The following is a 14,186-nucleotide window of genomic DNA, read 5'->3' on the forward strand; positions in this document are numbered from 1 at the left end:
GAGTGAACCAATGAACGAGCTCCACGTTCGTCACGTGAGGGTGGATGCCTGACGTCCTCTCGCGGTAACTTTCGCGTGACGTTAACTCCGGTCTGTTATGACACCACCGACACTTTGACCTGATCAGCTGCTGTGAGTTGACTTTACGATCCTTTAACACATCAACGTGACAGACGGAACCGACACCGGTGAATGTATGTTAACGTCTCGCTGTCGGTTTACGTTGTTTTCGTCGCAGAGCTGAAAATCATTGTTTGCTAACAGGTAGCTAGCACCGAGCTAACACCTCCCGTCATGCTGGCCCGCCTGCTGCTCGGCGTCCTCAACAAGCTCCAGGTGGTGGAGAAGCTGGCTGAGTCCCGTCCCATGCGCAGGGCGGCGCAGATCACCGCCTACGCCATCACCAAGGCTCAGATGGCCGGCCGGGACGCCTCGGAGCGGGCCATGCGCTCCCAGACGCTGCGGCAGGTCCGGGAGGAGGCCGGCAGGGTGCCCCGGGACCTGGGGGAGGTGGGAAGCCGCCTGAAGAGGGTCCGCGAGACGTTTGTGAACGAGGTGAAGGAGGGATGGAAGGACGGCTCCAGGCAGATCAAGAAGTAAACAGGACCCACTGAAAACATAACTTCTATGACCTGGTTGTGATTCCAGTTACTTTCCTGCTGGGGAAATACAGAGTCTACCATTGTCAGCAACATGTCTCCCACCAGGAAGGGACTGCTGTGAAAGACTGTTTATCATCACTCACATGGAATCCATGTCCAGAGTCTTTATATGTTCCTAAATTATTCAGCTCTCTGAAAACACATGGACGTTTGCTGTGTTCACCTGGGGATTTTAAGAAACCTTCTGGGGGGGACAGTATAAGACAGCTGTTGTGTCAACATTTACAACATACCTCTGGAGCTGCACTATACAAATCACCACATATTAATGTCCCGATGAAAGAATAGTTTTTTTAAAATTTCACCTTAACCGATGTGCCGTGCACTCAGACATCCGTGACACCAAAACCTGCCGAGGACCTTCATTTCCTTTATTTGACATTAAATTGTCAGTGGGAATCTTGTATCAGCTGTATATGTATTTTGAGAGGGACATTGTATGTAAGACTGTGAATTAACTCTTTTGTCCGGGTTGTATAAATAAAGATGATTATTTATGACATAGCTCTTTGACTGCTGTTTCAGTCTGTATTGTTTGTTTTCAGTAACTCCAAAGTCATTCTGATGAATCTGAAAGTTATCTACTCAAAAGTGTGTCTTGTGGGATCTTTATCTTTATTTTGCAGAATGATGTGCAGGATCTGACACGTATGTTTTTTTTTAAATAACTACTTTTAAAGCTATTCCTGGTCCAATATTCACCTCACTCTGAAGTACACAAGAGTATACACTAATACACACCAGAACTCAGGTTTGACAAGAAAAGACACAGAGACCATCTATCCATTTATTATTTTTTCTTATTTATTCATCCCTCCATTCACTCTCTGTCTCCGTGCAGCCATCACAGATGAGATTTTGAGTTTTGTGGCTCGTAGGTGGTCGTAAGCCCAGGTTACGCCATTAAGGGATCTCAGGCCCTGCTGGAGATGAAGGCCGGTATCGATGGTATGGTGCTGAGCGGAGACCTGAGGGTCATCCTGGTCCAGTTCGAACCGGTTCGTTGGCAGGGCTAGGTCCGCGAGCTGAGACGACCCAGGGTGGCTCTGGCCCTGGTCCAATGGCAGGGAGACAAATCCAGCGAGCTGACGTCTCGCTTCTGGAAGAGGCTGAGGGTGGAGCTTCCCGAGGAGGGTCAGCCACAGGGCGGAGGAAGAGGAGGGGAACATCAAGGAGCTGATGAAGCTGCACAGTCAGAACAGCACCGACTCACAGACCGGCCTCATCACTGATACCAACAATTGAGAAATTTAAGTTTTTCTTTCACTTAAACTGTTATAATTATTAAAAACAAAATAAAAAAGAAATGGGAATAAAAACGGTCGGGGCGCGGGGGCGCTCTGATGGGGTCTCGCCCGGGGCGCAATTCCATGTAGAACCTCCACTGGTCTTAAGGCCGATATATGCTGTCTTCTTCTCCTTCTCCTCTGTCTCCTTCAAGTCTTCTCTATTCTTTTCCTCTCTCTTTTTCAGTTCTCTCCTTACCTTCTTCTCTTCCTCTGTCTTCTTCAGTTCTTCTCTCTCCTTCTCCTCTCTCTTAATCAGTTCTTTCCTTTCCTTCTTCTCCTTCTCCTCTGTCTTCTTCAGTTCTTCTCTCTCCTCCTCCTCTCTTTTCATCAGTTCTTTACTCTCCTTCTTCTCCATCTCCTTCAGTTCTTCTCTCAACTCCTCCTCTCTCTTCATCAGTTCTTTACTCTCCTTGTCCTTATTCTTCTTCTCTGTCTTCTTTAGTTCTTCTCTCTCCATCTCCTCTCTCTTTATCAGTTCTTTCCTCTCCCTCTTCTCCTTTTCCTCTGTCTTCTTCAGTTCTTCTCTCTCCTCCTCCTCTCTCTTTATCAGTTCTTTACTCTCCTTCTTCTCCTTCTCCTTCAGTTCTTCACTCAACTTCTCCTCTCTCTTCTGCAATTCTTTACTCTCTTTCTCCTTATTCATCTTCTCTGTCTTCTTCAGTTCTTCTCTCTCCTTCTCCTCTCTCTTCATCAGTTCTTTCCTCTCCTTCTTCTCCTTTTCCTCTGTCTTCTTCAGTTCTTCTCTCTCCTTCTCCTCTCTCTTCTTCAGTTCTTCAATCTCCTTCTTCTTCTCCTTCTCCTCTGTCTTCTTCCGTTCTTGTCTCTCCTTCTCCTCTCTCTTTTTCAGTTCTTTACTCTCCTTCACCTTCTCCTTTTTCTCTGTCTTCTTCAGTTCTTCTCTCTCCTTCTTCTCTCTCTTCATCAGTTCTTTCCTCTCCCTCTTCTCCTTTTCCTCTGTCTTCTTCAGTTCTTCTCTCTCCTTCTCCTCTCTCTTCTTCAGTTCTTCACTCTCCTTCTCCTTCTCTTTCTTCTCAGTCTTCTTCAGTTCTTCTCTCTCCTTCTCCTCTCTCTTCATCAGTTCTTTCCTCTCCCTCTTCTCCTTTTCCTCTGTCTTCTTCAGTTCTTCTCTCTCCTTCTCCTCTCTCTTCTTCAGTTCTTCACTCTCCTTCATCTTCTCTTTCTTCTCTGTCTTCTTCAGTTCTTCTCTCTCATTCTCCTCTCTCTTCATCAGTACTTTCCTCTCCCTCTTCTCCTTCTCCTCTGTCTTCTTCAGTTCTTCTCTCTCCTTCTCCTCTCTCTTCCTCAGTTTTTCACTCTCCTTATCCTTCTCTTTCTTCTCGGTCTTCTTCAGTTCTTCTCTCTCCTTCTCCTCTCTCTTCATCAGTTCTTTTCTCTCCCTCTTCTCATTTTCCTCTGTCTTCTTCAGTTCTTCTCTCTCCTTCTCCTCTCTCTTCTTCAGTTCTTCACTCTCCTTCTCCTTCTCTTTCTTCTCTGTCTTCTTCAGTTCTTCTCTCTCCTTCTCCTCTCTCTTCATCAGTACTTTCCTCTCCCTCTTCTCCTTCTCCTCTTTCTTCTTCAGTTCTTTACTCTCCTTCTCCTTCTCCTTCTTCTCTGTCTTCTTCAGTTCTTCTCTCTCCTTCTCCTCTCTCTTCATCAGTTCTTTCCTCTCCCTCTTCTCCTTCTCCTCTCTCTTCTTGGCTAAGTCGAATATGGCCTGAGACATTATTAAGGCAGAAGGGTTTTTCTCCTCTTGATGTTGGATGAACTGAATTTTCCGGGTGTGTGGATCAAGAAAGATAATCTTATCGTATCTAATGTTATCATATGAACGCAGGGGATCAAGTGTAACAGAGTTGTTGTAATGTATATATGCCTTGAAGCGCTGGTATACTGATGTTGACTGTGGTGGTTTAAGGACGTGCAGCTATCGTCTACTTAATGGTTGTTGAGTCTGAGGTGTTTGGGCTATTAATCGGCTTTTACCTGTTTTGTAAAGGTGACATCAAAGGACAGTTGTCCTATGACCTGGACTGACACATCAAAGCACTCACTGTTTGAAGTCTACAGGGCCGAATGCGATTTAAACTTCAAAGCCATAAAAATGGCGGCAGAGGGAGTCGGCACACATCATGAACAAAGATGGAGACGTCTGTGCAGTGGGGAAAGCGAATTCAGCTGATTGTGGCATACTGGAGATACTTTACTCATTATAGAAAGCTGCTATGGTTAGTTTCACATTTATAACAGCTGCATGATACAGATCCTCGTATAAGTCGTGATCAGAAGCTAGAAAAAACGGAAAATGAACATCAACAACATAAATAAATAAAAGATCAACAGTGAATTTTTCAGCATAAACTTTATTTCATTTGTAAATTGCAGAGAAAAAAAGCTTTATGTTTCAATACTTATGCAGACGCACTGGCCTGGCAACTAAATATTAGTCACATGTGACATCATTTCACAAGAGAAATAATTCCATATCAAGGGGTAAAGGAGACATTGGTTTCTGACGGCATGAGTCAGTACATATACACTGATATGGCACCTGAACCTCATAAAAAAATAGAAAATCTCAACATATAGGAAAATACAAATCCAATCAACAGTTAAACAACAGAAACAGCATCGAGCAGCAGGAAGCACATGAGATGTCAGAAGAGTCTAGTAGCGATTAGTGCTTCATAACTGTGGATTCAGGAAGTATTTAATTTTATTCACAATTCAGTTTTCATCTTATGAAACTAAGTATAACTATTTTATTGTCATAAGGATATTGACATGCAGAATTTGTATCACATTCCACCTGCACCTTCACTGCCAGTCTTTTGAGGAGAACACATGAAGCCGAAAGCCTGTGGATGAAAACTCCTCCTCACAGCGTCCTGACCACAGCTCTGTGTGGAGGCAGCACTAGTGCATATTCACTGATATGGCATTAGCTTCTATTAGAAACACACAGCCTGAACTAAGATAAGGCTTCGTCCATTACTCACAGAGCAAGTGGCAGCAGAGCAACGATCTGATTTCGACCTTCACATGAAAGCTTCGGACAGACAGGCAGGCACCAATACCCACGAACGCAATGTAACAGGTGGCAGCATACACACTGATATGGCAGCTCACCCTCAGTAAACAACGTGGTAGCGATGCCTGATTGACACTGGCCGGCAGCACGATTCAAATCCAGATTTACAATTAAAAACACATTCAGGGAGAGAAGGAGTGTGTCTCCAGAAAAGCTGAAGTGGCTGAAATGAACTGTGGTGAAGTGGTGAAAGACAAATAACACGGGACACAGGAGGGAGGAAGGGAGATATCCAAGTCATGGATGAAGAGGAAAGAGGATGAATTTAGAAGAGGAGGGGAATAGAGGAAGGATTGTCTGTGTCATTCTGTGTGTTTCTATCTAGAGGTTGGTCATCAAGAGGCTGAGCAGGGTCGTCAGCAGCAGCCACACGGAGGACATCACTAGGAGGGGGGGGGAGAGATTTGGAAATATTAGTAAAGTTGTAAAACAATGTTGTCACAGATTCTGGCTTAAAGGGATACAACTCTAAGATGAGAGGTGTTTTTCTGCAATGAAGATTCATATCAGTTTCCCTGCACTGTGTCTGAAGTCGTTTTCAAACATTCAATGAACTTCACCTTCATTTCCTGAACATTTAACAAAGGGGCTGGTTGGAGAGACCCAGGACAATGTCCACAGGAACTAACTGTGACATTTGTGTTCTCATTTCCAGTCCTGTTGAATTATTACATAGTTCCGTGTCTGTACTTAAAACAAAACAGCCATCACACATCTTTTCAAAGACTGTCGCTAGCAAGCGGATGGTTTGTTAAAAAGCACTTTGAGTGCAGTTGTTGAGTTGTTTTACTGTGTTGAAGTTAAATTAACGAAGTTTAGCACTTAATTACTTCTACAGTTGACATTAAGTTAACAGGGGATATCCAGGTTTGCCTGCTTTTGCCTGAATTTCTGTAATTTTCAAACATGAGTCTGTCAAAGTCAAATTAATCAGAAGTTTCAGAAAACGTTTACTTTCCCATTCTTTATCAAAACTTAGATGTTGACGTAAACAGTATTTACAAGTGGGTAACTGGTTATTATGGTAACACCATCACTCCATGATTACAGCAGCGCACTATTCCAAAAGTAATGTCACTCACTGTGAATGTAGTAGTACGTAAAAGTATTGGGATTTGATTTTCGGAACGGGAAATGTGATTTTAATGTACCTGCACCGGATGAATTACACTGCATCGTGACCAGTGAGTCCATGTAGGCCTGTCCCAGCCACTCCTGGTAGGTCCTCCTGTCCCCGACCCCCATGAGGCGAACAGTGGAGTCTTTGAAGATGAGATCACTGCCCTCGTAGGCCTGCGAGTCAAACATCCTGAAACCAGCACCTGTGTCGTTGCTATAATAAATCTACAGGACCAGAGAGACAGAGGAAGAGACAGAGACTGAAGAGTCAGTGACACCTCAGGACCATTCATATTTTTAAAATGAGAAAATCCTGTTGTAGCTTCATGACCTTACGAAGATGTCATAACTCTTACAAAGGCTAAAGTCCTTTACTCTGAAGGACTACGTGTCCCTCCCTTCTATCCCCGGTATGGACACTCCTACCTGTCCGCGGTCCAGGAGTCCATAGACGGCGTGGATGTTGGTGCCAGGCCGAACCATCACAGCGTGGGCAGGGACTCGAGCCAGGTTACAGCTACGGTACTGTGTGACCTCGGCTTTAGTGCCATGAGCACAGAGCAGCTGGAAATCCCCGGAGTGGAGGTTCGCTGCCCACGCCTCCGCAGAGTTACCTGAACAAACACACAGAGGCAGGGGGGTTACTACATGTCCCTCACATACCTGAGAAGAGCATTTTGTATCTTGGAGTTGCTCGTCTCACCATCTGTGTTTTGGAAGACGGTCGAATGCTTGACGAACGCCACGTCTCCGTTTCCGCTTGCCAGACACCTGGGAGAAGAAAGACAGACACGTGTAGTGTGGGACAAGGGTTTAGGAAACTAGTCCTCCAAATATTCCCTTTTTTTTTAAATTAAAGATGTAAGTCTGTGAGCATTAAAACTAAAAGTAAGATGTTTACCAGATCTTTTTTAGTTTTGTACAATAAGAAACATCCAATCGCTGAGCTTCAAATTCCTGATTTGTGTCTCAAACAACAGGTAAAAGCCCAAGATCAAAGTTATGACACAATGTGGAGATTCACTTTTGGTTTCTGATTTCTTTTTTATAATGAAATATGAGAACACTGATCATGGGTAGTGTAGTATTACGTAGTTGCAAAATAAAATAAAATAAAATAAAAATAGGAATAAAGAATGAGGAAACTTGAAGAGGTTCAGTGTTTTGGGATGCTCCAGTGTTGTGTACCTGAATGCACCGTTGTATCCATCATACAGGTCCTTCCCCTTCTCACACTTGTTCTGTCCTGAGGCGTCTCCCGCACACAAACCACACAGGTTGCTGGGGAAGCCAGGCTGATTGGCACCTGGCACACAGCTCTGCTGGAAGAAACCTCCCACCGCTAAGCATCATGGGAGAGACGGGAAACAGGAAGTCAAACACGGGAGGGAAAAGCTTTTACACCAAATATGTTGTTTATCTGAAATTATTTCAAAATATACCTTAAAAAACGAAACTTATTAAAAACTTGCCCCACTCGCCATTAAAAACGAATCAGTGACATTTTTAAACAAATGGATCAATAAAGAAATAAAATGTTATATCCCTTAAAAACAGTTGAAAACAAACCATTGGGAGTCAGTTGAGCTGACTCGCTGCAGTTCACACCTCACTCACTCTCACACCTCTCACTGACCTTGGGGTATTTCACTGACCTTGGGGTATCTCACAGTGCTGAGGGGCGATCAGGCCCCTCTCCATCAGCGCTGCTACCGGGATGTTCCAGCCGGCCGAGCGACCGTATCCCGTGTGACAGGAGCGGCGGCCGCGCAGGTCATCAAGGCTCCGGATGTCAAGGCTGCTCTTCTTCACCACGGCCACGGCGTAGTATATGGAGCCATCACTTTCCTCTGCAGAGAGAGAAACACACCACACGTTTGTACGCACTGTGTTGCAGAACGTGTGATTGTGGTCTTGTTTGTGTGTGTTTTTAACCTGTGTAGCTCTCGCCAGTAGCAGGGACCAAGCCATAGTCTTTGCCTGCCGTGTAAATGTATCCTCCATCCAGAGTGACGGCATCAGCCTCCTTGTTCTATACGCCAAGGAGAAATATAAGAAGATGGTTGTAATGAGCTGAACTGTAAAGTAAGACACTGAAGTCAAAGTACACATTAAATAAATTCTTTAAATATGGCCTCTGAGATTTTAAGTAGTTCCTCACACTCTTGTGTGTAATCAGTTTCAGATCATTTTAAATTAACTCTTGACTGTGAATATCAGTATCTCACTCTCAACACTCTCTTGAAGCTCAAGATCTTTTATTTTGAAGTCAATGTCACTGCAGTGTCACCTTGATTTTGCTCATGCAGTCGGTCACAGAGTCTCCATAGACACACTGGACATCTGGAGTCAGACCCTTTACTCTGAAGGCCTTGGCCATGTCAGCACACTTCTGCTGCTCGGAGCCGGACAACACACACCACCGCAGATTATCTGGAATAATTACAGATTATAAATAGATGAGTGAGCCGCAAAATGAAATACATCATTGAGATAGATAGATAGATAGATAGATAGATAGATAGATAGATAGATAGATAGATAGATAGATAGATAGATAGATAGATAGATAGATACATAGATAGATACATAGATAGATACATAGATAGAAAGATAGACAGATATATTCACCTTCTGGTTTACAGTCCATGGCTTTCAGAGCGTTGTAATAGTACCGGCCCATCCACCTCTCGGGGTCGTCTGACTCCACCTCCTGTAACATGGTGGTTGAGTCGGAGAACAGCACCGCTCCTCCTCCGTACTCCGCAGATGAAAACATGTTGAAGTCCGACTTTTCCTACAGATAAAGAAGTTACACAGCGTCAAACCAGCGAACCATCTTTTAGCACTAGAGAGATATGAGTGTTTGTCATAAACAAGCTAAGGTAGAGGATCTACTGTATAGAAAGAGATCAAATAGAGTGTGTCTGTTGTGTTGACCTCCTGAAGTCTTTTAATCACCAAATGTTTCAGCTCACAATTATTTTCTTATCTGTTTTGCAGAGAGGACAGAACGACCTCACAGTAATCTCACCTCCCTCATAAAACACCAGGCACCTCCTCAGGGTTCAGGGGCCGGCAGATCCCTTTCACGTTAATCTTACACATTGGACCTTTAAAGACAACGTTGGCTTTACGATCTTTTTACCACCACATGGATATTACCCATAATCCCCAGCTTCCTGTAACAAATCCACCAAACTCTGTTTTTGAATTCTTCACATTTTAAAAGTTTCCTCTTGAATAATGGAGATAAACGTTGGTTTTGAATGACTTCTAAGTCTTATTAACTGATCTGCAGATGATGACGATGGAAGCTATGACTCTCAGTCAGCTCCTCACTTATCTAACCCACTCACACCAAAGTGACATAGAACAGAAGTTTCATAGTGATCAACTTTTGTATCTAATATTTGTTTTTCTCACATGACAAAACAAATTAAACCAGACTTATGAATGAGCAGAAGACTTGTATCACAGTGTTTGTGAGTGAACACGTACCAGTCCCTCCTTCAGCATGTTAAACACCACGGAGGAAGTGACATCACTGCGGACCACGATGCCTCGGAATGGGACGCGGACCATGTGACATGTTTTCCACTGAGCGATGGAAGCTCTGGTGCCGTCGCGACACAACAGCTGATAGTCGGAGGACTTCAGGAGCTTTGCCCACTCTGGACCTCGACCTGGTGAAACATTAACTGATTAGCTAACAGACACAGACTGTAAATAAAGATGGATGACATGATGAACGATGAAGCCAAAGGGCCTTGACGCCCCCCTGGTGGATGACTGCAATATGGGTCATGAACCCCACCTGCTCCATGTCTATGAATGGGACATGGCTCAGACTATAAAGTCAGAGAATCCGTAAAGAGAGATCCTGTCAGTTGAGGTAGTTCTAATATCTCATGACAAGACAATCTTTTTCTGATTTGATGAGTAACATGAACAACTTTTAGTTCTACCAATAAACTTTTCATACTATTACATTACAAAGTATACTTTTGGTGTTGCCTCTTTAATAGGAAACTAAGATGATACCTTCAGTGTTCTCCTCCACTGTTGTGTGTTTGATGAAGGCCACCTGTCCTGTTCCCTCAGCGAGACATCTACAGAGGCCGAACCCAAAGAGAGGACATTGAGAATAAAGGATGTAAACAAGGAAAGGAGGGAATATCATCAGTTTCTTCTCTGTGTGTGAGGATGAATGTGTGTCACCTGAAAGCTCCTTCATAGCTGAAGTACATCTCCTTGGGGCTCTTGTCACATTTGAACAACGTTCCACTCCCGTCTCCTTTGCACAGCTCACACAGAGACGTGGGGTCACCGGCCTCGTTGGCGCCGGGGATGCAGCTCGCACTGAAGAAATCTGCCACAGCTGAACACAAACAGACACACCCTCCAGCTCTCTGCATGTTCTGAACATGAATGGATTTGTGAGAATGGAAGTCTGTCCTACCCTGTGAGAACTTGCAGCCCATCACAGACATGTAACCCTGGTCTGTGAAGTATCCCAGAGGCATATTCCAGCCGGCCGTCCGGCCCTTCCCAGTGTGGCAGCTCTTCTTTCCTGCCAGGTTGTGGATGTTGATGCCCGAATCCGCTTTCTTCACCACGGCCACTGCGTAGTAGGAGGCGCCGGTGCCTGAGGCGACAACAGCACAGGTGTTCACACACGTACGACACTGGAACACGAAGTTTAACAGAAACATGTTGTTGTCATTGACCAGAAATGAGTTCTAGATCAAAGTGGATGTTGAAATAAGCCTCATGCTGCTCAGAGATCTTCTCTAATGACTCTGAACATTCATAACCTTCTTGTTATTCATTATAAACAAGATCATCGTGAGATACTGTGGAAGCACAAGTTGAGAATTATCAGATATGGTCAATAAGCATCAATTTAATGACGACCAGACTTTACTAATGAATGTATGGATGAAACATTTCATGACAAACCGAGCCTTCAAACTGAGGTTACCAAACCAGCAGATCATTGCGAAAGCTGAAACTGGCTCAATATGAAAAGATAAATACACACATGTGGGAGGACATGTCTGAACGTGTAAATCATTATTCAAATCTTACGGTCGCTCTTTGATTCACTGGCGGCCATCTTGAAGGAGGCGGTCTTTCCCAGCTCGTAGATGTCAGGTCCATACATGGAAACCGCATCAGCTTCTTTTCTCTGCAGAGGTAAATAAACAAAAATCATGTTAGACAAAGATTGGAGAATATTTTGTGGCCTCATGATATTTTACAATATTTAGGGCTAAATCTCTGGAGCATCACAACAATATTCATTATTTTAACTAGTTAACCAAGCTTTTAATTGAAAAATGTTATGGTTTTGGTTCATATCAAATAATGACAAATTAGTGAAATTTATAATATGTGCTTTTACACTTGTTTTCACATCGTTTCAGCCTCTGGAGACTGTTCACAGATCAGGAATTTTCCAGTTTGTGTTTGTCATAAACAGCTCTGTTCCCTCTGATAACTGATTTACTGATTAAGAAGTTTATTGCCACTTTCCATGCTGCCTCTGTTATCTGATGCTCGATAGTGTGATCTGCTGCTCTAAGTATTCTATTCCTGACTGATAACAATTAATTGTGGGTTTAATTAATATTCAATGAACTGATCTACATCAATGCATGAGGCACAAGGCAGTATGACGGAACTACAGTGATCACAGATGATTAAGACGTTTTCACTCAGGTTTAAAGAAACAGTTTAAAAACCTGACCTCCAGTTTCTGAACGCAGCCCTCCACTGTCACGCCGCTGACACATTTGAGGGATGGACGGATGGAGACTTTGGCGAAAGCCTGAGACATGGCCTCACATTTCCTCAGCTCTGCATCTGAGATGGTGCACCAGCTGATGCTATTCTGGCCCAACACTGAGGGAGAGACACACACACAGAGAGACACCTCGCCGATCAGTCACACAAACACTTCCTGTGATTCATGAAAGAACATCTGGAGGAGTCTAACTCTATAACCATGGATCATGACACAATGGACCTTTACACACAGAAAGACTCATCACTTCAACTATCAACCACACATCCAGACTGAAAACAAGGCTAAGAAACTGTCATTTGTCACGTTTTTCATCTCTTTGTGTTAATTGTATGTGATTTTGTGGCCAATGTATGTTTCTTATGGTCAATGTGCATATCTGTGTGGTTGTTTGTGTCTTTGTGGTTGTTTAATGTCTCTTTGGGGTCATTCAGGGTCACAGGGACCCGTATAGGCCCATTTAGTAATCTGTCCATATTTGCATATTCCGTCAACTCCACGGTACTTTCTGTCAAAAAATGTTACTTCCCACCCTGGAGGTTGTAAATTATATCTGTGGAAGCACAAGCTGAACATCAAGATGTAAAACAAATATATGCATTTACTCTCTATTTGATGTTTGCCACGTTTAATGTTAAATACTGGATAGTTTTATCGAATAATGAATTTGTACCCGTTTTACTCAACATGACGTATCTGAAAGAATGATTGCTTTTATCACACATCAGTAACTCTGAACACTTTGCATATTAACAACTCCTTAAATATCTTCAATTTTCTAAAAGAGGTCTTTGTGTTTTTAGTAAATCTTTGCGGGACAAATATCTAAACTCAACAGAAAGGCTTTATCCAAAAATAAAACCCACAGTGACCTTATGTAACTCTGGTGTTATGAAGCAGCTCTCACCTGCAGGTAGAATCAGCAGCAGAGCTCCCACTGTCCTCCACGTGGCCATGGTCTCACTCCGTCCGTTACAAGGTAAAATAGCCTCCTGTTCCCTCTGCTCCACTTTATATGAAGTCTCCAGAGTCAAAGTTCAACTTCTATCTTCAAGACTCGGCTTAAAGTCCTCGTGTGGAGCTGGAGGAGGTTGTACTTTCGGTGATTTACAACCCAGTCACCGGTCATTCAGGAATCATGAGACTCTGAGTGTTTATGGCGGAGGGAGTATACCTGGTCTGACACGTCTCTGCTGCTGCTGCTGACTGGCTGCCGGCCACAGACTGGACAGAGAGGTCTTTTACAGCCTCTCCCCTCTCCCCCCTCTCACCCCTGCACTACTACGGTGGGGTTTTCCACTGATGGGCAGAAAGGAACAGATCCATGTTGGTCAGTGACTCACTGCTGCTGAGACGAACACAGACAAACAGGCTGTTTACCTGCTTTCCTCCCTGACACGCACGTGAAGCTCAGGAGCTGGATTTATCTGAAACAGAAAACTAAGTTATGATATCAATAACTTAGATGAACCCCCAAAAAATAATAACTCCACCGACTCTGGTCATGTGGTCATCGAAGAGAAATGAAACTATGAAGGCGTGGAGGAGATAAAAGCTTGCATTGAGAATTTCCTGGGTTTGAATCAAGGCTTGTTCTCCTGCTGCGTGAGGTGGAAAAAGTCAGTTACCAATTACTGAGGTACCACAGTGTGGAGGAGCTTTTGACCATCCTCACACATTACTGTATATGCCACCAGATACTATGTACATAAGGTATATTACACATTATATCTGAACACTATTGGGAGAGTGGGGCCTGTCTAGTTCTACAGATACTCCCTTCTCCCTCCAAGCAGGACCCAAGGTCAGGTTATAGATAAAGGTTCAACCGACAGCACATTCTAGAGTCTAACTCAGATGCCTCAGACAGAGAAGCACCAACTTTTTGCGTTAGAATGTGTGATGCAAGAAGAAGGAGATATACATCTTCAGACTTGGGGGGTGGACAATTGCTCATGTTACTCTGTTAGTGTTTGTGTATTGTTTCACATTGATGCATCAAGTCTACAATAAAATCTTTTGCATGAGACATCAGCTGCCGCCTGAGTATTCCTTACACCAGTTACCAGAAAACCTCCATTACACAGTGTAGTAAAAGTAAAAGAGAAGTATTATTGCAGAAATGTACTTAAAATATCAGGAGCAAAATTACTGTGATGTGTCACAGGTAGAATATGTTGAGTTCCACTGGTTTAATCTTTATCTCCACCGAGGAGAAT

The 14,186-nt window shown here is 43.6% G+C and overlaps 2 protein-coding genes across 4 annotated transcripts; one reads left to right on the forward strand and one right to left on the reverse strand.

The window, feature by feature from the left end:
- Positions 1-46: 46 nt before the first annotated feature.
- On the forward strand, positions 47-1,166 carry ncbp2as2 (NCBP2 antisense 2 (head to head)). Of its 3 annotated transcripts, none has more exons than XM_062396234.1 (2): positions 47-132; positions 239-1,166. In XM_062396234.1, exon 2 carries the CDS (start codon positions 295-297, stop codon positions 598-600), a length of 306 nt encoding a protein of 101 aa, XP_062252218.1. In that variant the 5' UTR covers positions 47-132; positions 239-294; the 3' UTR covers positions 601-1,166. The 3 variants fall into 3 exon arrangements, with proteins under 3 accessions (XP_062252218.1, XP_062252220.1, XP_062252221.1); XM_062396236.1 differs by having other exon boundaries at positions 50-194; positions 265-1,166; XM_062396237.1 differs by having other exon boundaries at positions 51-132; positions 265-1,166.
- Positions 1,167-4,291: 3,125 nt separating this feature from the next.
- On the reverse strand, positions 4,292-13,188 carry meltf (melanotransferrin). The gene is made up of 16 exons (XM_062395032.1): positions 12,875-13,188; positions 11,911-12,065; positions 11,250-11,349; positions 10,621-10,806; positions 10,380-10,539; positions 10,203-10,270; positions 9,660-9,844; positions 8,790-8,955; positions 8,449-8,591; positions 8,094-8,190; positions 7,814-8,008; positions 7,347-7,500; positions 6,862-6,929; positions 6,585-6,772; positions 6,191-6,383; positions 4,292-5,422 (listed from the first exon to the last, which is right to left on the reverse strand). The coding sequence occupies exons 1-16, from the start codon at positions 12,921-12,923 to the stop codon at positions 5,361-5,363; spliced, it is 2,169 nt and encodes a 722-aa protein (XP_062251016.1). The 5' UTR covers positions 12,924-13,188; the 3' UTR covers positions 4,292-5,360.
- Positions 13,189-14,186: the final 998 nt, after the last annotated feature.

The sequence above is a fragment of the Platichthys flesus genome, chromosome 9 (assembly GCF_949316205.1).
Source record: "Platichthys flesus chromosome 9, fPlaFle2.1, whole genome shotgun sequence".
Classification (NCBI taxonomy): domain Eukaryota; kingdom Metazoa; phylum Chordata; class Actinopteri; order Pleuronectiformes; family Pleuronectidae; genus Platichthys; species Platichthys flesus.

Bases quoted from the DNA above. Each gene is read 5' to 3' on its own strand.
- ncbp2as2 (XM_062396234.1), top strand. From the start codon at position 295: ATGCTGGCCCGCCTGCTGCTCGGCGTCCTCAACAAGCTCCAGGTGGTG.
- meltf (XM_062395032.1), bottom strand. From the start codon at position 12,923: ATGGCCACGTGGAGGACAGTGGGAGCTCTGCTGCTGATTCTACCTGCA. The intron at 8,592-8,789 runs GTGAATATATCT...TAATTATTCCAG, and splicing joins CATGGACTGTAAACCAGAAG to ATAATCTGCGGTGGTGTGTG. The intron at 8,191-8,448 runs GTGACACTGCAG...CTTGGCGTATAG, and splicing joins ACTGCATGAGCAAAATCAAG to AACAAGGAGGCTGATGCCGT.